An 18343-nucleotide genomic window follows, 5' to 3' on the forward strand; every position below is an offset into this window, starting at 1 on the left:
TACCCTGATATAGCTCTCTGTTGTGAGGCCATGCCAGTGCCTGGCAAATACAGAAGTGGATGCTCATAGTCATCTATTGGATGGAACACAGGGCTCCCAATGGAGGAGCTAGAGAAAGTACCCAAGGAGCTAAAGGGGTCTGCAACCTTATAGCTGTAACAATATGAACTAACCAGTACCCCCAGAGCTTATGTTTCTACCTGCATATGTAGCAGAAGATGGCCTAGTCGGCCATCAATGGGAAGAGAGGCCCCTTGGACTTGCAAACTTTATATGCCACTGAACAATTTAACACCAGGGCCAAAAAGTGGGAGTGGGTGTGTAGGGGAGCAGGGTAGGGGAGAGGGTACAGGGGACATTCAGGATAACATTTGAAATGTAAATGAAGAAAATATCTAATGAATTTTGGGAAAAAAAAGACTTGCAATAGTCATGGTATCTCTTCACAGTAGTAAAACACTAAGATGAGTTCCCTCCATTATTTCAGCAAAGGCTTGAAAGTCTGTACATTAACAACAAATGAAAGATTTTCCCTTTGGGCTGCATTATCTACCAATACTGAGCAGAGCAGTGTGTGGAGGGTACCAGCAGCTTGAAAGAATGAACACAGACAATATGGGACCATGTAATATATTGCAACTATTAAAAACAAAGACATCATTAATTTGAAGGCAGTTGAATGGAACTTGAGAATATCATCCTTAGTGAAGTAACCCAGTACCAAAATGGAATGCATGGTATGTACTCTCTTATAAGTGGACATTAGCCATAAAATACAGAATACACACACTACACTACACAGATCCTAAGAAGATAAACAAGTTAGAAGGCCCAAGAGAGGATACTTGAATCTCACATAGAAGGGAGAAAAATGGTAGTAGGATGCAGATGGAGGGAGGTGACTGTGTAGGAGAAAGAATGTGGGAGAAAATGGAGGGATTCAGGATCAGGTGTGGAGAGGGATGGGAGAGATGGCAAATTGGCCATGACAATAAATGGAAATCTGTATTTTGTGTGTGTGGGTAGGTATGGATATCTCAATACAGAAATGCCCCCACCCTCCTATAGCATAAGAGGAGGGGTCACTCATTCATCACAGTCAGGCTGACTGGGAGACTGGTCTTTGAGCTGACTGGGTTGAAGGCCTCACACTGATACTCTCCAGCATCCTCCTTCCTCACAGTATGTATCCTGAGTTGGCATTTTGATGGGGACAGGGTCATCCTCTCTGTGAGCTGAAGACGCTGATTGTTGAAGAGCCAACGGATGGAGACCCCAGTGTTGTCTGAGAAGCAAGTGAAGACAACTGAGCTCTGTACTCGAACTGTGCTATCTGTGACTCTCATGGCAGGCTGTGTCACAAGCTCTGCAAAGAAACAGAGGTGGGGACCAAATGACATTCATCTTTCAGAAAGATCAACCTGCCCCTCTATAGCTCACACCTGATAAAGCATCCAGGGAGGAGAAATTGGAGCTGTGACTACACTCATATCTTGTGCTTTGCATTTGCCAACTATGTGCTGTGTGACCCTGATTCAGCCATTGAGGTTGATGTGCCTCAGTTTCCCTGCACTAGGGCAACTGTGCATGATCATTGCACTGCCTATGAGTTATAATTAGGTATGAGCAATGAATGTTCTGAACTGGAGGTGGGGAGCTGCTTACATCAGCAGCATATGTTCTACTTACCTTAGGCAGGATTCCTGAGGATAAGGTGGTGCCTGAAGAATGGCCATCTCTGTCCCTAGCCTTGGGGTCATTATTTTCCAGTGAATTTCCTAAGTCCATCAGAACATTTGGCTTCTGTCCTGGCACCTTTCCATTGAACCTCAGGAGAAGGAGGTGCACAGGTGACCTATATGACTGCAGATGTCATGGAAGTAAACAGTTGATCCTACACCATAGGGGACTTGGACACTCAGCCAACCCTTGTTCCCTGTCAGCTCTAACAGCAAGTCCAGTGCTAGCCCTGAGGTGAAATTCTCTGGGGACACTAGAATTGGGTGTGGATCCTTGGCTTCCTGATGCTCCTCTTTCTGACTGAGTAGTGATCTGGACCACTGAGGGAGGGGGAATACAAACTGAAAGGGAAGATAGAAGGGAAAGAGACAAATCCATCAATATTGAAATCTTTATCTTTGGTGAAAAGACTGGGTCCTGTGACCAGAGGAGCTTAGATCAATCACTTAGTGGAGGATGGTGGGAGTGTCTGCACAAGTCAGAGGGATTAAGCAAATGCCCTCCATCCCCTTTGTGGGCCTAACTGTCTGTTGCTTTCTCTGTGGGGAACTCTATCCTCATGTGTCTCCACCCTCACTGTCCTCACAAGTTTGCTCTCCCTCAGAAAGTGTGGGTTGCAGGCAAGAGATCTCTCACTTCTTCTTCTAGTGACCCCAGGTTGTTTTTTTTTTACCTCCCAACCTCCATTTTGGTCCAGCCAGCCTCTGACTTCACTTTGAGATGGCCTTCCTGATCTGTCTTCCAGCCCATTACATCTAGGGCCTTGTTAGAAAAAATATCTAATTTGATATTTCCAGAATATCCAGTACCTACAGAGTCTCAGATGTCTGTGGGTAGATAGGCAGATGTCGAAATTTCTTGCATATTTCAGAGTTAATGAAATTCTCATATTTGGAGCTACTGACACTGGTTAGAACTCCAGCCCATATTACCACACAGGGGCAGCAAGATTTGCAGGGAAGTACATTGTGGGCCACCAGGATTGCATCTGCCTGCTCTGCCCTCCCTCTGAGGAGAACAGAATTTGCTCCAGCACTGCCGACAAGCTCTGCAGTCTTCCTCGCTTTGAGTTCAGCCTCCACCCAGGCTGGAGGGTTTCCCAGGATGATGCTGACTGCTATCATGAATGATGGCAAGCACAAGACTGATAATCATCTCAGCACCCTGGGGCAGCAACAGCTCACCACAAGACTGCCCTTGCTGTGTTCTCCTAATGTGTTCTTTATAACACAGGATCCTAAGCTGTGCTTTCTTCTCAATGCTGTGGAATCTACTCCCTACAGGAAGGTGACGGAGATGCCTGTAAGGACTGGAAGAGGACGGCTGACTGATGTCTACAAAAGATGACCTGCTGACTGATGTCTAGCCCATGCTCACTGATCACCAGTCAGGGTGCATCATCATGAGACTCATGTTGCAGGAGTTCACCTAGACCCTAGAGAGGACATAAACCTAGGGAGAGTTTCAGGGGGGCTCTCAGCATCCTGTGCTGACAGAGAGTCACCTAGGGTCTGCCCATGTCCTCCCTGGGTGGCAGCTGTCCTCTGTCTAGTTGATTCGCTATGGGATATGCCAGGGAGAGTCAGGAACCTGGTAACATAGGATGCTCTGACAGAGTAATGTGCTTAGTAGGTCTGAAAGACTGCCCAAGAGAACTTGAGATCTGTAGTGTCAGGGATGGAGACAGGGTAAACCATACGTGCATTCTGGAATTATATTTCGAGTTTTCTGCCATTCTGAGTATGACAGGGGCCTCAAGAGATGGGGCAGACTCTGAGGTCTTGGGCTGAGTAACTTTGCCATCTAGGGAGCAGCAACGGAATTTCACCTCTTTCTGGATGCTCTTAAGGTGGCAACTCTGAAATGTTTGCCTGCAGGAAAGAATTCCAGAAGGTGGACATCAGAGGACATACACTTGCCAAAAGGACCTGTGTCCTTTGTCCATCACTATGGAGACACTGGCCTTCCTGTGAAGCCTAATAAGGCCATCCAAACAGCTAGTTAGGGGCCTGGGATCCCAGATTGTCCTCTCCAGCAATGCATTCCTGGGTGAGTCTCTGTGGAAGATGTCCAGGGTAACTATCATAACTGTGGCTCCTGACAGTGCACTGGATGTTGACACAAGTTAGACAGCCTTGTACCGTGTCAGCTCCAACAGGAATTCAAAGCCAAGCAAAAACAAAAATATTTCTAAGTTTCACAGAGATTTCCATCCAGGCCTCATAGTGCTCTGTGTGGGGACTCCACAGCTTCCTCAGCTAGAGCTTATGCTACCTCCACAGAGGGAGTCTATATTAGGGATATAGGCATGGTGAGAGTCCCAAGGGTCAATGCTGAGTCTCACATTCTTGGGCTGAGTTTTTCCAGCACATGATAGGTAACTCTGCATGAAAAGAAAGGTGAAGGGTTCTGACCTCATGGTGTTGGTACAGCCCATGTGTGCCCTGCAGCAAGTGCCCAAATACCAATGTGATGAAAAATGCAGTGGAGGAGATAGCAGGCACAACCAACTCCTTAGAGTTGACTTATTAGGTACAATAAGCCACACCCAGCAGTTGGAAGCCATAGAGAGTCACTTACGATGGATGTTGACTTGGACATGTGCTGTTACAACTCTCACATTGCTGTCTATTGTTATTAGTGTGTATAAGCCAGAGTCTTTCTCAGTGACATCCTGGAGCAGCAGGGATCCGTTGGTGTACCCTATCTCTCTTCTGCTGTGTGCACGGCCTCTGATGATGGACTTCGTTGCTATGCTATATTCTGCAATTTTAAAGTCCTGAGTACTAAGCACACCTTTGTACCAGGAAAAGGTTTGCACATCTTCTGGCAGATTATGGACCTGGAGAAGAACACTTCCTCCCTCAGCAGCGTGCCGTGGCACTGGATCAATGCTGAGTTGGGCAGAGTCGAGAGTGTCACAGCACAAGGAATGGGAGGCTGGAAGGGGAAGGAGAAAAATTATCAGAAGGGATCATTGTGCTAGGTGGAAAGATGGTGACCTGCATTCTGACAAGATGGAGTCTTCACTGTGAGCATTTCCACCTCTGGGCTCATGGTCCCATGTGCTATAAGACCAGGATGAGCAAGGTGTGACAGCCTAGACAGGTCTGTGGGTGTGTCTATCTCACCGGGAGGAAGTCAGCAACATGGCCTCTATTCCCTCAGTGCCATTGAATCTGTCATTTCCTCTGCATGGAGTTCTCTCCTCTGTGTCTACATGGCTGCCCCCTCACTGCCCTGGGTCAGACACTGCACACACTCATGCACACTGTGCTTTGAGATGATGCCTCCCTCTGACCATGGTCTCTGCACACCCTGAATATTCACTTCCTGACTTTTCTCATTTCCTTTGTACCTGCACTCAGCTTCTAACCTCACTTTCTACATGTTCTTCCTGCTCTGCCTGCAGCCCCCAGGACTAGGGCTGGGCGAGGCTTTGGAGTAGGCTGATATTCTTAGCAGGACCAGGATTATGCTGCCAGGCTTTGAGTCAACTTGACACAAGCCACAGTCATTTGAAGTAGGGAGCCTCAACTGAAAATACAAACATCAGAATGATTACTGGGCAGGTCTTCAGCACATCTTTTAACTGGTGATTGACATGGGAGGGACCAGTTCACTGTGAGCATTTCCACCTCTGGGCTCATGGTCCCATGTGCTATAAGACCAGGATGAGCAAGGTGTGAGGAGAAAGGCAAGAAACAGCACCCCTCCATTCTTCCTACAAAAACCCTAAGTTGGTTTGATATTTTTCTCTTGGGTTTTTTATTTGTTTTCTTTTCTTTTCTTTTTTTAATGAAACTCTGCTGTTTAGTAATCATAAATACACTGGTTTGACAGACAACCAAAAACTATTGTTCACTGTCTGCTCAGAGCAGGAGTGTCAAGTCCTGATAAATTGGAACCCAGGACATTTTTAGTCAAGCCTGGGACACACAAACGAAGCCACAGTTTCCTGGTGCTCACCATTCTATATGGACTCCACATTTTCTTCGAGTTCATTGCAAGAGCCTCAACAGACAGAGCAGTCTGGCATCTTAGGTCCTCTGATATACAAGCAGGGTATCAGAAAGCAGAGTCTGACCCATGGACATTTCTCTCCTACATGTGTGTCCTGCATAGAGTTGTCAAACCCCAACATGGGGATAAAAGTGCAGAGGGGAGGTAGTCACATGCCAGCAGTGACAGTGCTCTTGGTAGAAGCCCCTCCCAGCACTGAACGATCACAGAGAATCACTTACTGTCCACCTGAAGGTAAATGTGTGCGAATTCCATTTTCTGATATCGAGTCAGAGTTCGTAGGGTGTAGAATCCTGTGTCTTTCCAGGTGACATTCTGGAGCAGCAGTGATCCATTGCTATACACTGTCTCTCTACCGCTGTGGGCCGGACCAGGTTCCCCTGAATTCTTGGCTGTTCTGTATCGAGCAATCTCAACCTTGTTAAATGCAATCAGCCCTTTGTACCAGAAAAGCGATTGAAGATACTTTGGAATATTGTGAACAAGGAGAAGAATGCTTCCCCCTGCAGCAACGCTGGCTGGCACTAATTCAATAGTCGGAGATATAAGGGTAGTAGGACGCACACAGATGAAAAGAGAGGCTAGAAGGAAAGAGAGATCCATCAATATTTGGACTTCTGTATTTGGCGAAGATGGCGCCCTGTGTCCTGAGCAGCTGTTTATATTGCTCAATAGAGGTGTGTGGGTGTCTCCCTGCCCTACTTGGTGGAGGTCAGGGCATTAGCTCCATGTGCTCCATGAGCCTGGGTTGTCACATCCAATCTAGGGTGCTTAGAACTTTGGAGTCAACATGGTCCCACCTCTCTGTCTTCAGATCCCTGCTCACACTCAGTGTAGATGGTGTTGGAGTGCTGCCTCGTGACCTCTTCCCCAGCATCATATCTTCACTCTCTGAAGCTTTTCTTGTGTTTCTGTTCCTTTAATGCCCCCCCAACACCTGATTCACCTCTCCTCTGACACTCTGTAAACTGTGGACTCCTCACCCATGATCAGGAGGGCCTGACACGTGGCACAACCTTTGCAGAGAATAGAGTGGGGGCCTCCCTGAACTCTGTGGCCCTATGTGTCCTCTGTCTCTATCACATCTGTCCAGCCCAGCTCCCAAATACCTCCTCTACTCTCAGCCTCCTACTAGACATAAGAATCTTACAGAGGCCCATGGGCTGTAGGTAGCTCTGTGTTCTCTGCCCTGTACACTCTCAGGACTACCCACCTACACTCTCCTCTTGGCTCTTTCTGTTTAAGCCCTCCAAAGTACACAGTGACAAACAACTTTCTGAGCATCTCTGGACCCTGAGACAACATTAGATCACCCAGGGTAACCCTCAGTTGTGTACTCAACCTGGGTCAGTCAGCAACAAAGAGGGAGCCTCTGCACTCTCTGTGTGACACAGAAACACCTCTGGACAACCAGGTTGCCCTATCTTCTCGAAATGAAATTTGCTCTCAGGAGGAAGATGACAGATATGTGTGAGGGATCCTAAGGGACCAGCTGCATGGTGAGTGGGGAAAAGGACAGATCCATTCCACTGCAGGCAACAGTCAGGATTCTGAGGGAGTAAAAAGACGCAGGAGCAGATGTGTTAGGAGCCTGTGTCCTGAGTGTGTGGGAGGAGGTGACCTGGGTCCCAGAAGGATTGCTCTGGGCTCCATCATTCCAAGCAGGATTTCAAGATGGTGCTCACACTTCTTCTGCCTACTGAGCTGTGTCTCATGTGCTCCCTGTGCTCCCAGGCCTTGCTAAGATGCCTTGAAACTTCCTCAAGGTGATTCCCATGGGACACCCTTTCATTCCCAGAGAAAATGCATGTCTGGAATGTGAACATCATCCCCTGGCAGGGTAGCAGACACAGGAAGCAGCTAAGAGGTCTGAGAAGGCTCTGCCAGAGACCTCCAGGTATACAAAGAAGAGATAAAAGCAAGGATAGGTAAAATGTTGATAGAGAGATAGAAAAAAGTTGAGGTCCTGATTCAGGTATATAGGTTTATTAGTATTCCTTGAATGTCACCAGACTATGCCTGCTCTTCACTGTGGGAACTGCAGCTCATGTCTGGAGAACCGTCCACATCAGTGACGCCTGTTCTATTTGCTTATAGGTGAGAATGTGCCAGCCTCAAAAGAAGAGAATGTCAGTAGGATCTGTGTCCTTTCTCCCTTTCTAATGGGAAACTTGCTTTCCTAGAAGTCTCATAAGCCTAACAGGACAATGGCCTGAGAATCTGCCCTGCTGTGTTCTCCCTCTGGGTCACTAAGATGACCAGGAGACATACACTAATTCTGGATCTCATGGCAGTACACAGTTTGGTTCGACAAGGAGCAAGCCATTGTCTACAACAAGCACTCTTCTCTGCAGACAGAAAGTCAAGATCCAGCCCTAGCACAAAGCTTCTCAGGGCCCACAGGAGGTGAGGGTGGAACAGAGATATGGAGTCAGGGGTTTCTGGTACTCAGCTCTGTAAGATGCCCATGACTTCCACAGGCCCTTCTTTCTTCCCTCAAGACTTTCTCAAGGATGTTTCCCTATGAAGGACCCCAAGATCTAGACAGAGGCTGATGTCCTTGGCTGACTTGCCCACCCTGCATCCAGGTTTCTCCAAGGTGAAATCAAATGAGGAATTCTGCGCAATTGACGTTATTCTCCACCATGTGTGTCCTACATTAAATGCTCAGTCCCCAACATGGAGACACAATACAGAGGGAAAGGAGAGACAAGTCAGGCCTGATACTTCTGTGTGCCTAGTAAGAAGACCTAAACCAGATTTCACAAAGAATTACTTACAGTACACGTGCAAGTACAGGGATGTATTTGATACTATTTCTCCTCGTTTACTTATGGTTTGAAAAGTGTAATATCCTGTGTCCTCTTGTGTGACATTTTGGATCCACAGGGACCCGTTGATGTATAATATCTCTCTGCCGCTGTGATTCAGCCCCTTCACCATTACACTATAGTAGTACAGCCAATGCTGTGCAATTGCTTGCCACAAATTTGTCATTCCTCTGTACCAGCCAAACACTAGAAGATTCTCTGGCATATTGTCAACACGTAGAAGAACATTTTCTCCTTCATACACTTGGGGTGGTAAAGATTCAATGGTGACTCTGGCAGTGGTGGGCAGGAGCCAGCAGGTTAAGAGGGAGGCTAGAAGAGAACAGAGAGAAGCCACCAATAATGAGCAGGTGTCAGCATCCCTCAGCTTATGCCTATGTCTAGGGGTATGACCATAATGGAGATGAGCAACATAACCTCCATGACCTCAGAGCTTCAGAGGGTATCATGTCATCTCTGAGGAATCCTCTACTCAGGTGTCCTCACATCATTCTTCACATAAAGAGTGTCTGGTGTCAGGAGAAGTGGCTCTCTGACCTCCTCCTCCATGCAGTCCTCACATTCTGAATTGTTTTCTGTTCCATTAAACCAGTGACTTTTTCCTCTGTATACTCTTAATTCCCATCCACAAGTAAAGGCCTTTGTAATGACAATGATTGGAATTATCTTTTTGGAAATGTCAGTTCCTGAAAAGATCTCAGAGAATAATGGGGTTGAAAAGGAGGGGGGGACAAAGGAAACAAGAAAGAATGAAAGAATTAATGAAGGAAAGAAAGAAGGAAGGAGAGAAGGAAGGAAGCAAGGAAGAAAAAAAGAAAGGAAGAAGGAATGAAAGAAGGAAAGATGGAAGGAAAAAAGTAAAGAACAAAAGGATACGTCCATAGATTTATCTTCATAGTTCCCAAGTTTACAATAAATGGCAATCATTATATTTAAGGGTGGTTTAATAATTGTGTATTTAATGCACCAGTTTGGGAAGTCACATGTCTCGGTGTGCACATTGTGGGTACATGACACACACCTCTGTGTACAGAAAAGACCCTGCAGCACCCTGTATCTCCATCTACCCTGTGAGAGCTGAGGAATGAATTCAGACTGTTATGTCTCCACATACTGGGCCATCTTTGTAGAGTCACCCTGTCATGGTTAGGAACATTGATCTTCTGACCATGGTGGCCAATGTGACTAATTTTGAACAGGGACAGCTGAGGCTTTTCTTTCCCTCCTCAGTTCCTGTCTGCTCAGAGATTCCTGCTGCTGAGCCTCTGTCCCTCACTGCACCTTCTGCACCATGACTACAAACAGAAACCCAATTCTTCTCTAGACATCTTCAAATCAGAGGACTTTAGGCTTCTGAGTTTCCCTTCCCACACACAATCAGATAGTTGGAACATTTACCTGTGAGGAGAACCCTCTGCCAGGAGGTACACCCGTTGCTGAAAAGTTCAGATGACAACTCCATATCTCTTCTCACTATATTGGCCTTTCTCTGAGGAGAACACCTTCAGCTCCTGCAAGGCACCTGGCCTCTACTGTCCTTCCTCCTTCTGAGATGAGTGTTCTCTCAGGCAGGAGCACTTCCCAGAATCCTATGGGCTGTGTGCGGTGGGGTCTGTGTCCATAGAAGTGCTCAGTCACTTCCACTCTCAGTGCTGCACCTCATCTTTCTCACATTTTCTCTCTTTATGATTCTCCTCCAACAAGACCTTGAGCAACAAGGCTGATAAGCATCGACATGCCCTCAGAGAACAATGACTCATCCATGGGCTGACATCTGCTGACTCCTGGACATGAGTCTGTCAGCATCAAAAGGGAACTTCCATCTTTCCTACGTGTCCCTGTGACACACAGACCCAGCTGAGGTCCTAGTCTGTCTTGTGTCCTCAGAGCTCTGGGAAGCTGGGCTTTTGCAGCAGGAAGGAGACACAGATGTCTGTGATGTTTGGAAGGGACCAGCTCTGTGATGACTGGGGATGAAGATAAGCCATTTATCATTAATGTCACCAGTCAAGTTCCTGAATTGAAACAGAGTACTGAGAGCAGCTGTGTGGGGAATTTAATGTTCTTTGTAATGGGGAAGAAGTGACCTGTGTGTCCTGGAAAGGACTGTGGGCTCCTCACCTATGGACTGTTTCCAGGCAACCTTCTAGCATTATGGGTTGGTTGGACTGTGTGTTGGATGAGCCCAACTGCTCTCTAGTCTCCCTGTGTCACCTATGTCCTTTGTCTGGTTAATTTCTGCAGCAAGGGTTCTGTATTTCCCTTGGTAGATGCCAGGAGGGAGGGAAATTTCAGGATAACCAGAGAGATAGGGGTATCCATAAACACAAGAAACAGAGTATTTTCGAGAGAAAGAGAGAGAGAGAGAGAGAGAGAGAGAGAGAGAGAGAGAGAGAGAGAGAGAGAGAGATCCAGGTTAGTAGGAACAGGAATGGAAAGTAGTCTCCTAGGCAAGGTCATAGCTCAGGGAAACAACTGTCTTGGGGGTTGAGTGTGGAACCTTGTATCAGCCCTGGTCTTCTCTGGGAGAAATGGTGTCTCATGTCTAGGACTACAACAGGTCAAGACATCAAATATGACCTGCCCTGATCCAACCAGCATATGTAGGATACAGGGACCTTCATTCTGCTCACTGTGTTATACAAAACTCCTGTTTCCATCTGGTATGGGGTGGGTCTAGGCAGATTTTAAAATTCTCCCTGGGAAGTCCTGGAATAAAGTTGCATGAAATGTGCATGAAGAAGATGGGTCCCTTGGGTGGAACCTTTTGCTCAGAAAATGACAATGGAAAGATGTCATGGTACATTTCAGACTCAAAGGAGAAAACAGTAATGGAAAGGGGGTATACATGTACTCACTAGCCCATGTCTGGTGTCTCAATCCTTCCTTCTCTTGGCCCACTGGATACTGAGGGGTCTTCTACTGAGGACAGGGAACAGAGCAGTGATTCAAATGGAAGTGCCAACTGCTCTTCCCTGTACACTACTCTAGGTTCCTCTCTTCTACTGTGATAAAAACACTGTGGACAGAAGCAGTTCAGGAGAGCAGAGCATGCATTTCCTGTCCAGGTCTGGGTCATAGTGTAGCCCTGCAGGAAGTCAAGGCAGAAAACATGCTGCTTGCTGGCTCATTTGCTGCCTCATTCTCTGGCTCATGCTTAGCTAGCTCTCTTATTCAACGAAGGACCATCTGCCTAGGGATGGTGCTGCCGACAGTGCCCTGGCACTCCTGTATCAGTTTAGACAATTCCTCATAGACATGTCCACAGTCAGTGATGATAAAGAAGTTATTCAGTGTAGACTTTTCAACCAAGTGACTTTGGGCTGTGTCAAAGTTTCAGATAATACTAACAAGGATACTGTATCAAACGATCAAGTCTTCTTTTTCTGAAGGGAGACACCACAGGAAGTTCCCCATTCTAAAAATGAGTGTCCCTCTCTCTCCCTTCAGACATCATATGTGCTGGTGTCCAGTGCCCCACACAGCTGTACACTCAGAGTCAGGACACCAGTCAAGGTTATCCACATTTGGTTTACTTTTCAAAGGTCACTTAATCTGAGTTCAGAGATGCTCTGGTGAACACCAGTGACATTCTGAATAGTCAGTAAAAGGGCATCTTAAAAGCATAAATATCATCCTGACAAGGGATAGGACTCCCAGGCACATTAAGCCCCTGCCTCTTCTGGCTCCACTGGACCTAGAGCAGAAGTCAATCACCAGCTGAAACAATAAAGGAACTCAGAGCAGTTAGGGTAAAGGGACATGAGAATGATTACAAGTTCTGAGGGATCCTTCAGGGTCATGGGAATCACGAAAGCAAATGGAAGTGATGGGAAGGAATGAGTGGCACGAGAAAGAAAAACCGACATGATCTCAAGTTCACCTTCCCCCTTGGAAAGTTCCTCTTTCCTGAAAGAAACTCTCTCTCTCTCTTTCTCTTTCTCCTTTTCCTACACTTTCTCCTTCTCCTTCTCCATCTACCTCCCCCTCCCCCTCTCCCCCTCTCCCTGTCCCTCTCCCTCTCCCCGCCCCTCTCTCTCCCTCTTTCCCCATCTCTCTCTCCCAACACCAATTTTGGTTCATCCAGGAGTAATCAGAGAGGCAAGAAAAAATGGAAGAGACAGAGCTAGACGGCATGAGATGATTGGGAACTGTTTGTGCCTGTGGGCTTGGGCTGGGAATTAGTATCTGGATCTATTCATAAAGCCAAGGCTTCATCCCAAAGCTCAGTACTGACATTTCAATAATCCACTTACCAACACCTGTAAGTTTCTTTCCCTGTGGTCCTATTGATGCCAATGGTCAAGTTCTAGACAAGGGAAATATAGGATCCATTAGCAGTAGTAGTTTTGCTGGGAATAAAGAGCTCTTGGGAGGGAGACTGGGGCTTCCAGATGATAATCCAAGACTAAGATGCAAGGGGATGGGAGGCTTCATGGCAGGAGAGGTTGAGGTTTGACCCTGGATGTTAATGAACGTCTGAGGAGAATATCAGCAGGACATCTGAGCCATTGGAGCAAACAGAATAAAGTCACATGTGATGTCAGCAGAGAGAAAGGGAAATCCTGGTCTATAGAAGGATATAGTATCTGTGCTATAACCTTAAGCAGGTCCCAGCCAGAGCTAGTGTGCAGCTTTCTAAAAGAATACTCATAGCATGCACAAGCCCTAGCCTATCACTAGCATACACAGAGAAGATCAACACTAAATACTCATGTGTTCATTAACTTTGAGTTCAAGATATCCCCTGCACTCCATCACCATGACTCTCTCAAGGCAAGAGAAGTCCCTCCAACACGTTCTAGCTCAGTTTTGGGCCTGAATGCATGTCCTTGAGCTATGCCAGAATACCCTGGTCTTTATGAGGTGCAGAGGGTCTATGTCATGAACCGAGGAGCGACCAAGTGTACAGTTGTAGAAAGAATGGGATGGAAGTTATTAACATACTTAATTAATACAATTAACACTGTATTCCTCAGAGTTAATGGTCAGGGTGAGTGGGTCACTGTAGATGACACTCACTGAGTTCCACACTGTACATTTCTAAGGTCCTGTGTCAGGTGGGACATAAGTGATAGTCCTGGTGTCCTCTGACATCTTCAGCCAGTCACCTGCTGAGAGGCTGTGACCATTTACCCTTCACAGGTAGGTTTATTCTGAGTCTCAGGTTCATACTTTAAGGTTACCATCCTCACCCTCCCTGGGGTTAGAATTGTCACTTCTGATGGTGTAATTGGAGAGAACTGCTGTGAGACATAAGAGAGAATATGGCTCCTGTGGGGCCTCTGATGCTTACAAAGGCCTCATTCATCCACTGTTGGTCTCTGTAACCTCCACCCCTAACACATGTGCTTGGAGAATCAGGCAGAAGGACCGGAGTACTCCGACTCAGTGGGCCTCCTATGCTATGTGGGAGAAACAGTCTTTGTCACAGGGGAACTGAGTTGCAGAGCTTGATGGTACAGACCTATCACCTGTATTCATAGCCCCAGTGTCTCTCTTGGTCCTCAGTGACTCACTGCCTCCCTTCCACCATGAAGCTGTGTCCCTCCAGCTACACTGACCTCCACATCTGGGGTTGAACCAGCACCCTAAAAGACAATGCTTCTCAAAGCTGTGCTAGATATCAGATATAAGAAGAACACCCATTGAACTTCCCTTAGAAACATCCACAGCCTCTTTTCAGGGCTTGATGTCTGTTTAGAAATCTCACATGAGACAATAAGCAAGACTGGAATTCAGCTCTACCCAGGCTAGACCATCATAACATGTGCCAACCTTCCCAGGAGTTCCATGGTGACTGGTGTGAGGCACAGGACCACAAAAGACAAAGAATGAGCCTCAGAAGAATGGAGGGTATGAGAGTCAGGCAGGCAGGCTTGAGAGAAAACCACTTTCTTCCTTCACATGGAATGCCCTATACTCCACAGGTAAGGACCATGTAGATATAATTTGTGATATAGAGGTGACTGGTGGCTTTATTCTAATATTTTATGTATATTGTTATATCAGCAGCATGCATATCTGTGCATGCCAGCATGCCTTGTACCAACACAGGTCAGAAAGGGGCATTGGATCCTCTGAAACTGGAGTGACAAACAGTTATAAGCAGCCATGGATGTGCTAGGAACTGATCTTAGCTCCTCTATAAGAAATTCCACTTCTCTTAACCACAGAGAAATCTTTCCAGCCCTCCAGGATGAGTGTTTACAGAAATAGATCTGACTGACAAAAGTTAGAGAGCAAGCATGTGCTGGAACTATGGCTCTCAGGACACGTGTGTTTTGCATATATTCGGTAGGGATTTGAGATGCTAACTTTCTCAACATGAGAGTATTGTTACTAAAACTTTATCCTTTCAATGATGATGTCCTTAAAGAGCACAATCAGGTGATGAGAGGGAGATGGTAAAGTTGTGTGAAATCAATGACTCCTTAGCCAAGGGAGCGCTGTGTTAGATGCCGGATCAAATGGGAGGCTAAAGAAAAACCCTGGTGTTTCCAGAACTACGCAGGAAGTAGTCTGCACAGGTGAGAGTGTGGACTACAGATGCTAACAGCTTCTGGAAAAAGCAAGAGCCACAGAGCTTCCGAGGCAGCGCCATTTTCGGGCTCCAGACATCTGGCCACCTTGCCGGCCAGAGGACAGGTGTCTGCCTGGCCCGGGAGGCTTTCGCCTCAGGATCCGCTGAAGCCACCTTGGTTCCGGGACTCCACAGAAAGTCGACTGCACAAGTCAGAGTGTGGACTACTAAAACAACAGCTTCTGTGACAGGCCAAAGCAACACAGCTTCTGGGAAAGGACCTGTTTTGGGCCTTCATCTTCGGCCAGGAGGAGGTCCAAACACCAGATGACTGTGCACCTTCCCTGTAAGAGGAGTGCTTGCCTGCAGAGACTTCTCTGACCACTGAAACTCAGAAGAGAGAGCTAGACTCCCAGGTCTGCGTACAGGGGGTAACAACATCACCAGAGGAAAAATCTCTAAACAGAGAAAACTAAAACAACTAACTCCAGAGATTACAAGATGGCGAAAGGTAAACGTAATAATCTTACTAACAGAAACCAAGACCACTCACCATCATCAGAACCCAGCACTCCCACTTCACTCAGTCCAGGGCAACCCAACACAACCGAAAAGCTGGACCCGGATTTAAAAGCATATCTCATGATGATGGTAGAGAACATCAAGAAGAACTTAAATAACTCACTTAAAGAAATACAGGAGAACACTGCTAAAAAGGTAGAAGACATTAAAGAGGAAGCACAAAAATCCTGTAAAGAATTGCAGGAAAACACAAGGAAATAGGTGATGGAATTGAATAAAAACATCCAAGACCTAAAAAGGGAAGTAGGCACAATAAAGAAAACCCAAAGTGAGGCAACGCTGGAGATAGAAACCCTAGGATAGAAATCTGGAACCATAGATGCGAACATCAGCAACAGAATACAAGTGATGGAATAGAGAATCTCGGGTGCAGGAGATTCCATAGAGAACATCGGCACAACAATCAAAGAAAATGGAAAATGCAAAAAGATCCTAACTCAAAACATCCAGGAAATCCAGGACACAATGAGAAGTCGAAACCTACAGATAATAGGAGTGGATGAGAATGAAGATTTTCAACTCAAAGGACCAGCAAATATCTTCAACAAAATTATAGAAGAAAACTTCCCAAATCTAAACAAAGAGATGCCCATGAACATACAAGAAGCCTACAGAACTGGACTAGAAAAGAAATTCCTCCTGTCACATAATAATCAGAACATCAAATGCACTAAATAAAGATAGAATACTAAAAGCAGTAAGGGGAAATGGTCAAGTAACATATAAAGGTAAGCCTATTAGAATTACACCAGATTTTTCACCAGAGACTATGAAAGCCAGAAGAGCCTGAACAGATGTTATACAGACACTAAGAGAACACAAATTCCACCCCAGGCTCCTATACCCAGCCAAATTCTCAATTACCATAGATGGAGAAACCAAAGTATTACACGACAAAACCAAATTCACACATTATCTTTCCACAAATCCAGCCCTTCAAAGGATAAAAACAGAAAAAAAACAATACAAAACAGAAACCATGCCCTAGAAAAAGCAAGAAGGTAATCCCTCAACAAACCAAAAAGAAGACAGCCACAAGAACAGAATGCCAAATTTAACAACAAAAATGACAGGAAGCAACAACTGCTTTTCCTTAATATCTCTTAATATCAATGGGCTCAACTCCCCAATAAAAAGACATAGACTAACAAACTGGCTACACAAACAACAACCAACATTTTGCTGCTTACAGGAAACTCATCTCAGAGAAAAAGATAGACACTACCTCAGAATGAAAGGCTGGAAAACAAATTTCCAAGCAAATGATAGGAAGAAACAAGCTGGAGTAGCCATGCTAATATCTAATAAAATCAACTTCCAACCCAAAGTCATCAAAAAAGACTAGGAGGGACACTTCATACTCATCAAAGGTAAAATCCTCCAAGAGGAACTATCAATTCTGAATATCTATGCTCCAAATACTAGGGCAGGAACATTCATTAAAGAAACTTTAGTAAAGCTCAAAGCACACATTGCACCTCACACAATAATAGTGGGAGATTTCAACACACCACTTTCACCAATGGACAGATCATGGAAACACAAACTAAACAGGGATACAGTGAAACTAACAGAAGTTATGAAACAAATGGATCTGAAAGATATCTACAGAACATTTTATCCTAAAACAAAAGGATATACCTTCTTCTCAGCACCTCATGGTACCTTCTCCAAAATTGACCACATAATTGGTCACAAAACAAGCCTCAACAGATACAAAAATATTGAAATTGTCCCATGCATCCTATCAGATCACCATGGACTAAGGCTGATCTTCAATAACAAAATAAATAATAGGAAGCAAACATTCACTTGGAAACTGAACAACACTCTTCTCAATGATACCTTGGTCAAGGAAGGAAAAAAGAAAGAAATTAAGAACTTTTTGAGTTTAATGAAAATGAAGCCACAACATACCCAAACTTATGGGACACAATGAAAGCATTTCTAAGAGGAAAACTCATAGCTCTGAGTAATTTTCAAAAAGAAACTAGAGAGAGCACACATTAGCAGCTTGACAACACACCTTAAAGATCTAGAACAAAAGGAAGCAAATTCACCCAAGAGGAGTAGATGGCAGGAAATAATCAAACTCAGGGGTGAAATCAACCAAGTGGAAACAAGAAGAACTATTCAAAGAATCAACCAATCGAGGAGCTGGTTCTTTGAGAAAATCAACAAGATAGATAAACCCTTAGCCAGACTCACTAGAAGGCACAGGGGAAGCATCCTTATTAACAAAATCAAAAATGAAAAGGGAGACATAACAACAGATACTGAAGAAATCCAAAACACAATCAGATCCTACTACAAAAGGCTATACTCAACAAAACTGGAGATCCTGGATGAAATGGACAAATTTCTAGACAGATACCTGGTACCAAAGTTAAATCAAGATCAGGTTAATGATCTTAAAAGTCCTATATCCCCTAATGAAATAGAAGCAGTCATTAATAGTCTCTCAACCAAAAAAAGCCCAGGACCAGATGGCTTTAGTGCAGAGTTCTATCAGACCTTCAAAGAAGATCAAATCCCAGTTCTTCACAAACTATTCCACAAAATAGAAACAGAAGATACTCTACCCAACTCATTCTATGAAACCACAATTACTCTGATACCTAAACCACAAAAAGACCCAACAAAG

The 18343-nt window shown here is 45.3% G+C and overlaps 1 protein-coding gene across 4 annotated transcripts; it reads right to left on the reverse strand.

Moving 5' to 3' along the window:
• Window positions 1–982: 982 nt before the first annotated feature.
• Window positions 983–10277, reverse strand: Psg18 (pregnancy specific glycoprotein 18). Of its 4 annotated transcripts, none has more exons than XM_006540003.4 (5): window positions 9993–10277; window positions 8544–8906; window positions 5985–6344; window positions 4537–4680; window positions 983–1366 (listed from the first exon to the last, which is right to left on the reverse strand). In XM_006540003.4, the coding sequence occupies exons 1-5, from the start codon at window positions 10054–10056 to the stop codon at window positions 1083–1085; spliced, it is 1215 nt and encodes a 404-aa protein (XP_006540066.1). In that variant the 5' UTR covers window positions 10057–10277; the 3' UTR covers window positions 983–1082. The 4 variants fall into 4 exon arrangements, with proteins under 4 accessions (XP_006540066.1, XP_006540069.1, NP_036093.2 ...); NM_011963.2 differs by having other exon boundaries at window positions 1047–1366; window positions 4321–4680; window positions 9993–10246; XM_006540006.4 differs by lacking the exon at window positions 8544–8906 and having other exon boundaries at window positions 4321–4680; window positions 9993–10276.
• Window positions 10278–18343: the final 8066 nt, after the last annotated feature.

This window comes from Mus musculus, chromosome 7 (assembly GCF_000001635.26).
Source record: "Mus musculus strain C57BL/6J chromosome 7, GRCm38.p6 C57BL/6J".
Classification (NCBI taxonomy): domain Eukaryota; kingdom Metazoa; phylum Chordata; class Mammalia; order Rodentia; family Muridae; genus Mus; species Mus musculus.

Excerpts from the sequence above, each read along its gene's own strand:
- Psg18 (NM_011963.2), bottom strand. The coding sequence starts at position 10,056 with ATGGAGTTGTCATCTGAACTTTTCAGCAACGGGTGTACCTCCTGGCAG. Across the intron at positions 6,345-8,543 it reads CCTGTACTTGCACGTGTACT|CCTCTCTTTTCATCTGTGTG; the intron begins GTAAGTAATTCT and ends CTTTCCTTCTAG. Across the intron at positions 1,367-4,320 it reads TGTCCAAGTCAACATCCATC|AGCTTGTGACACAGCCTGCC; the intron begins GTAAGTGACTCT and ends GTTTCTTTGCAG.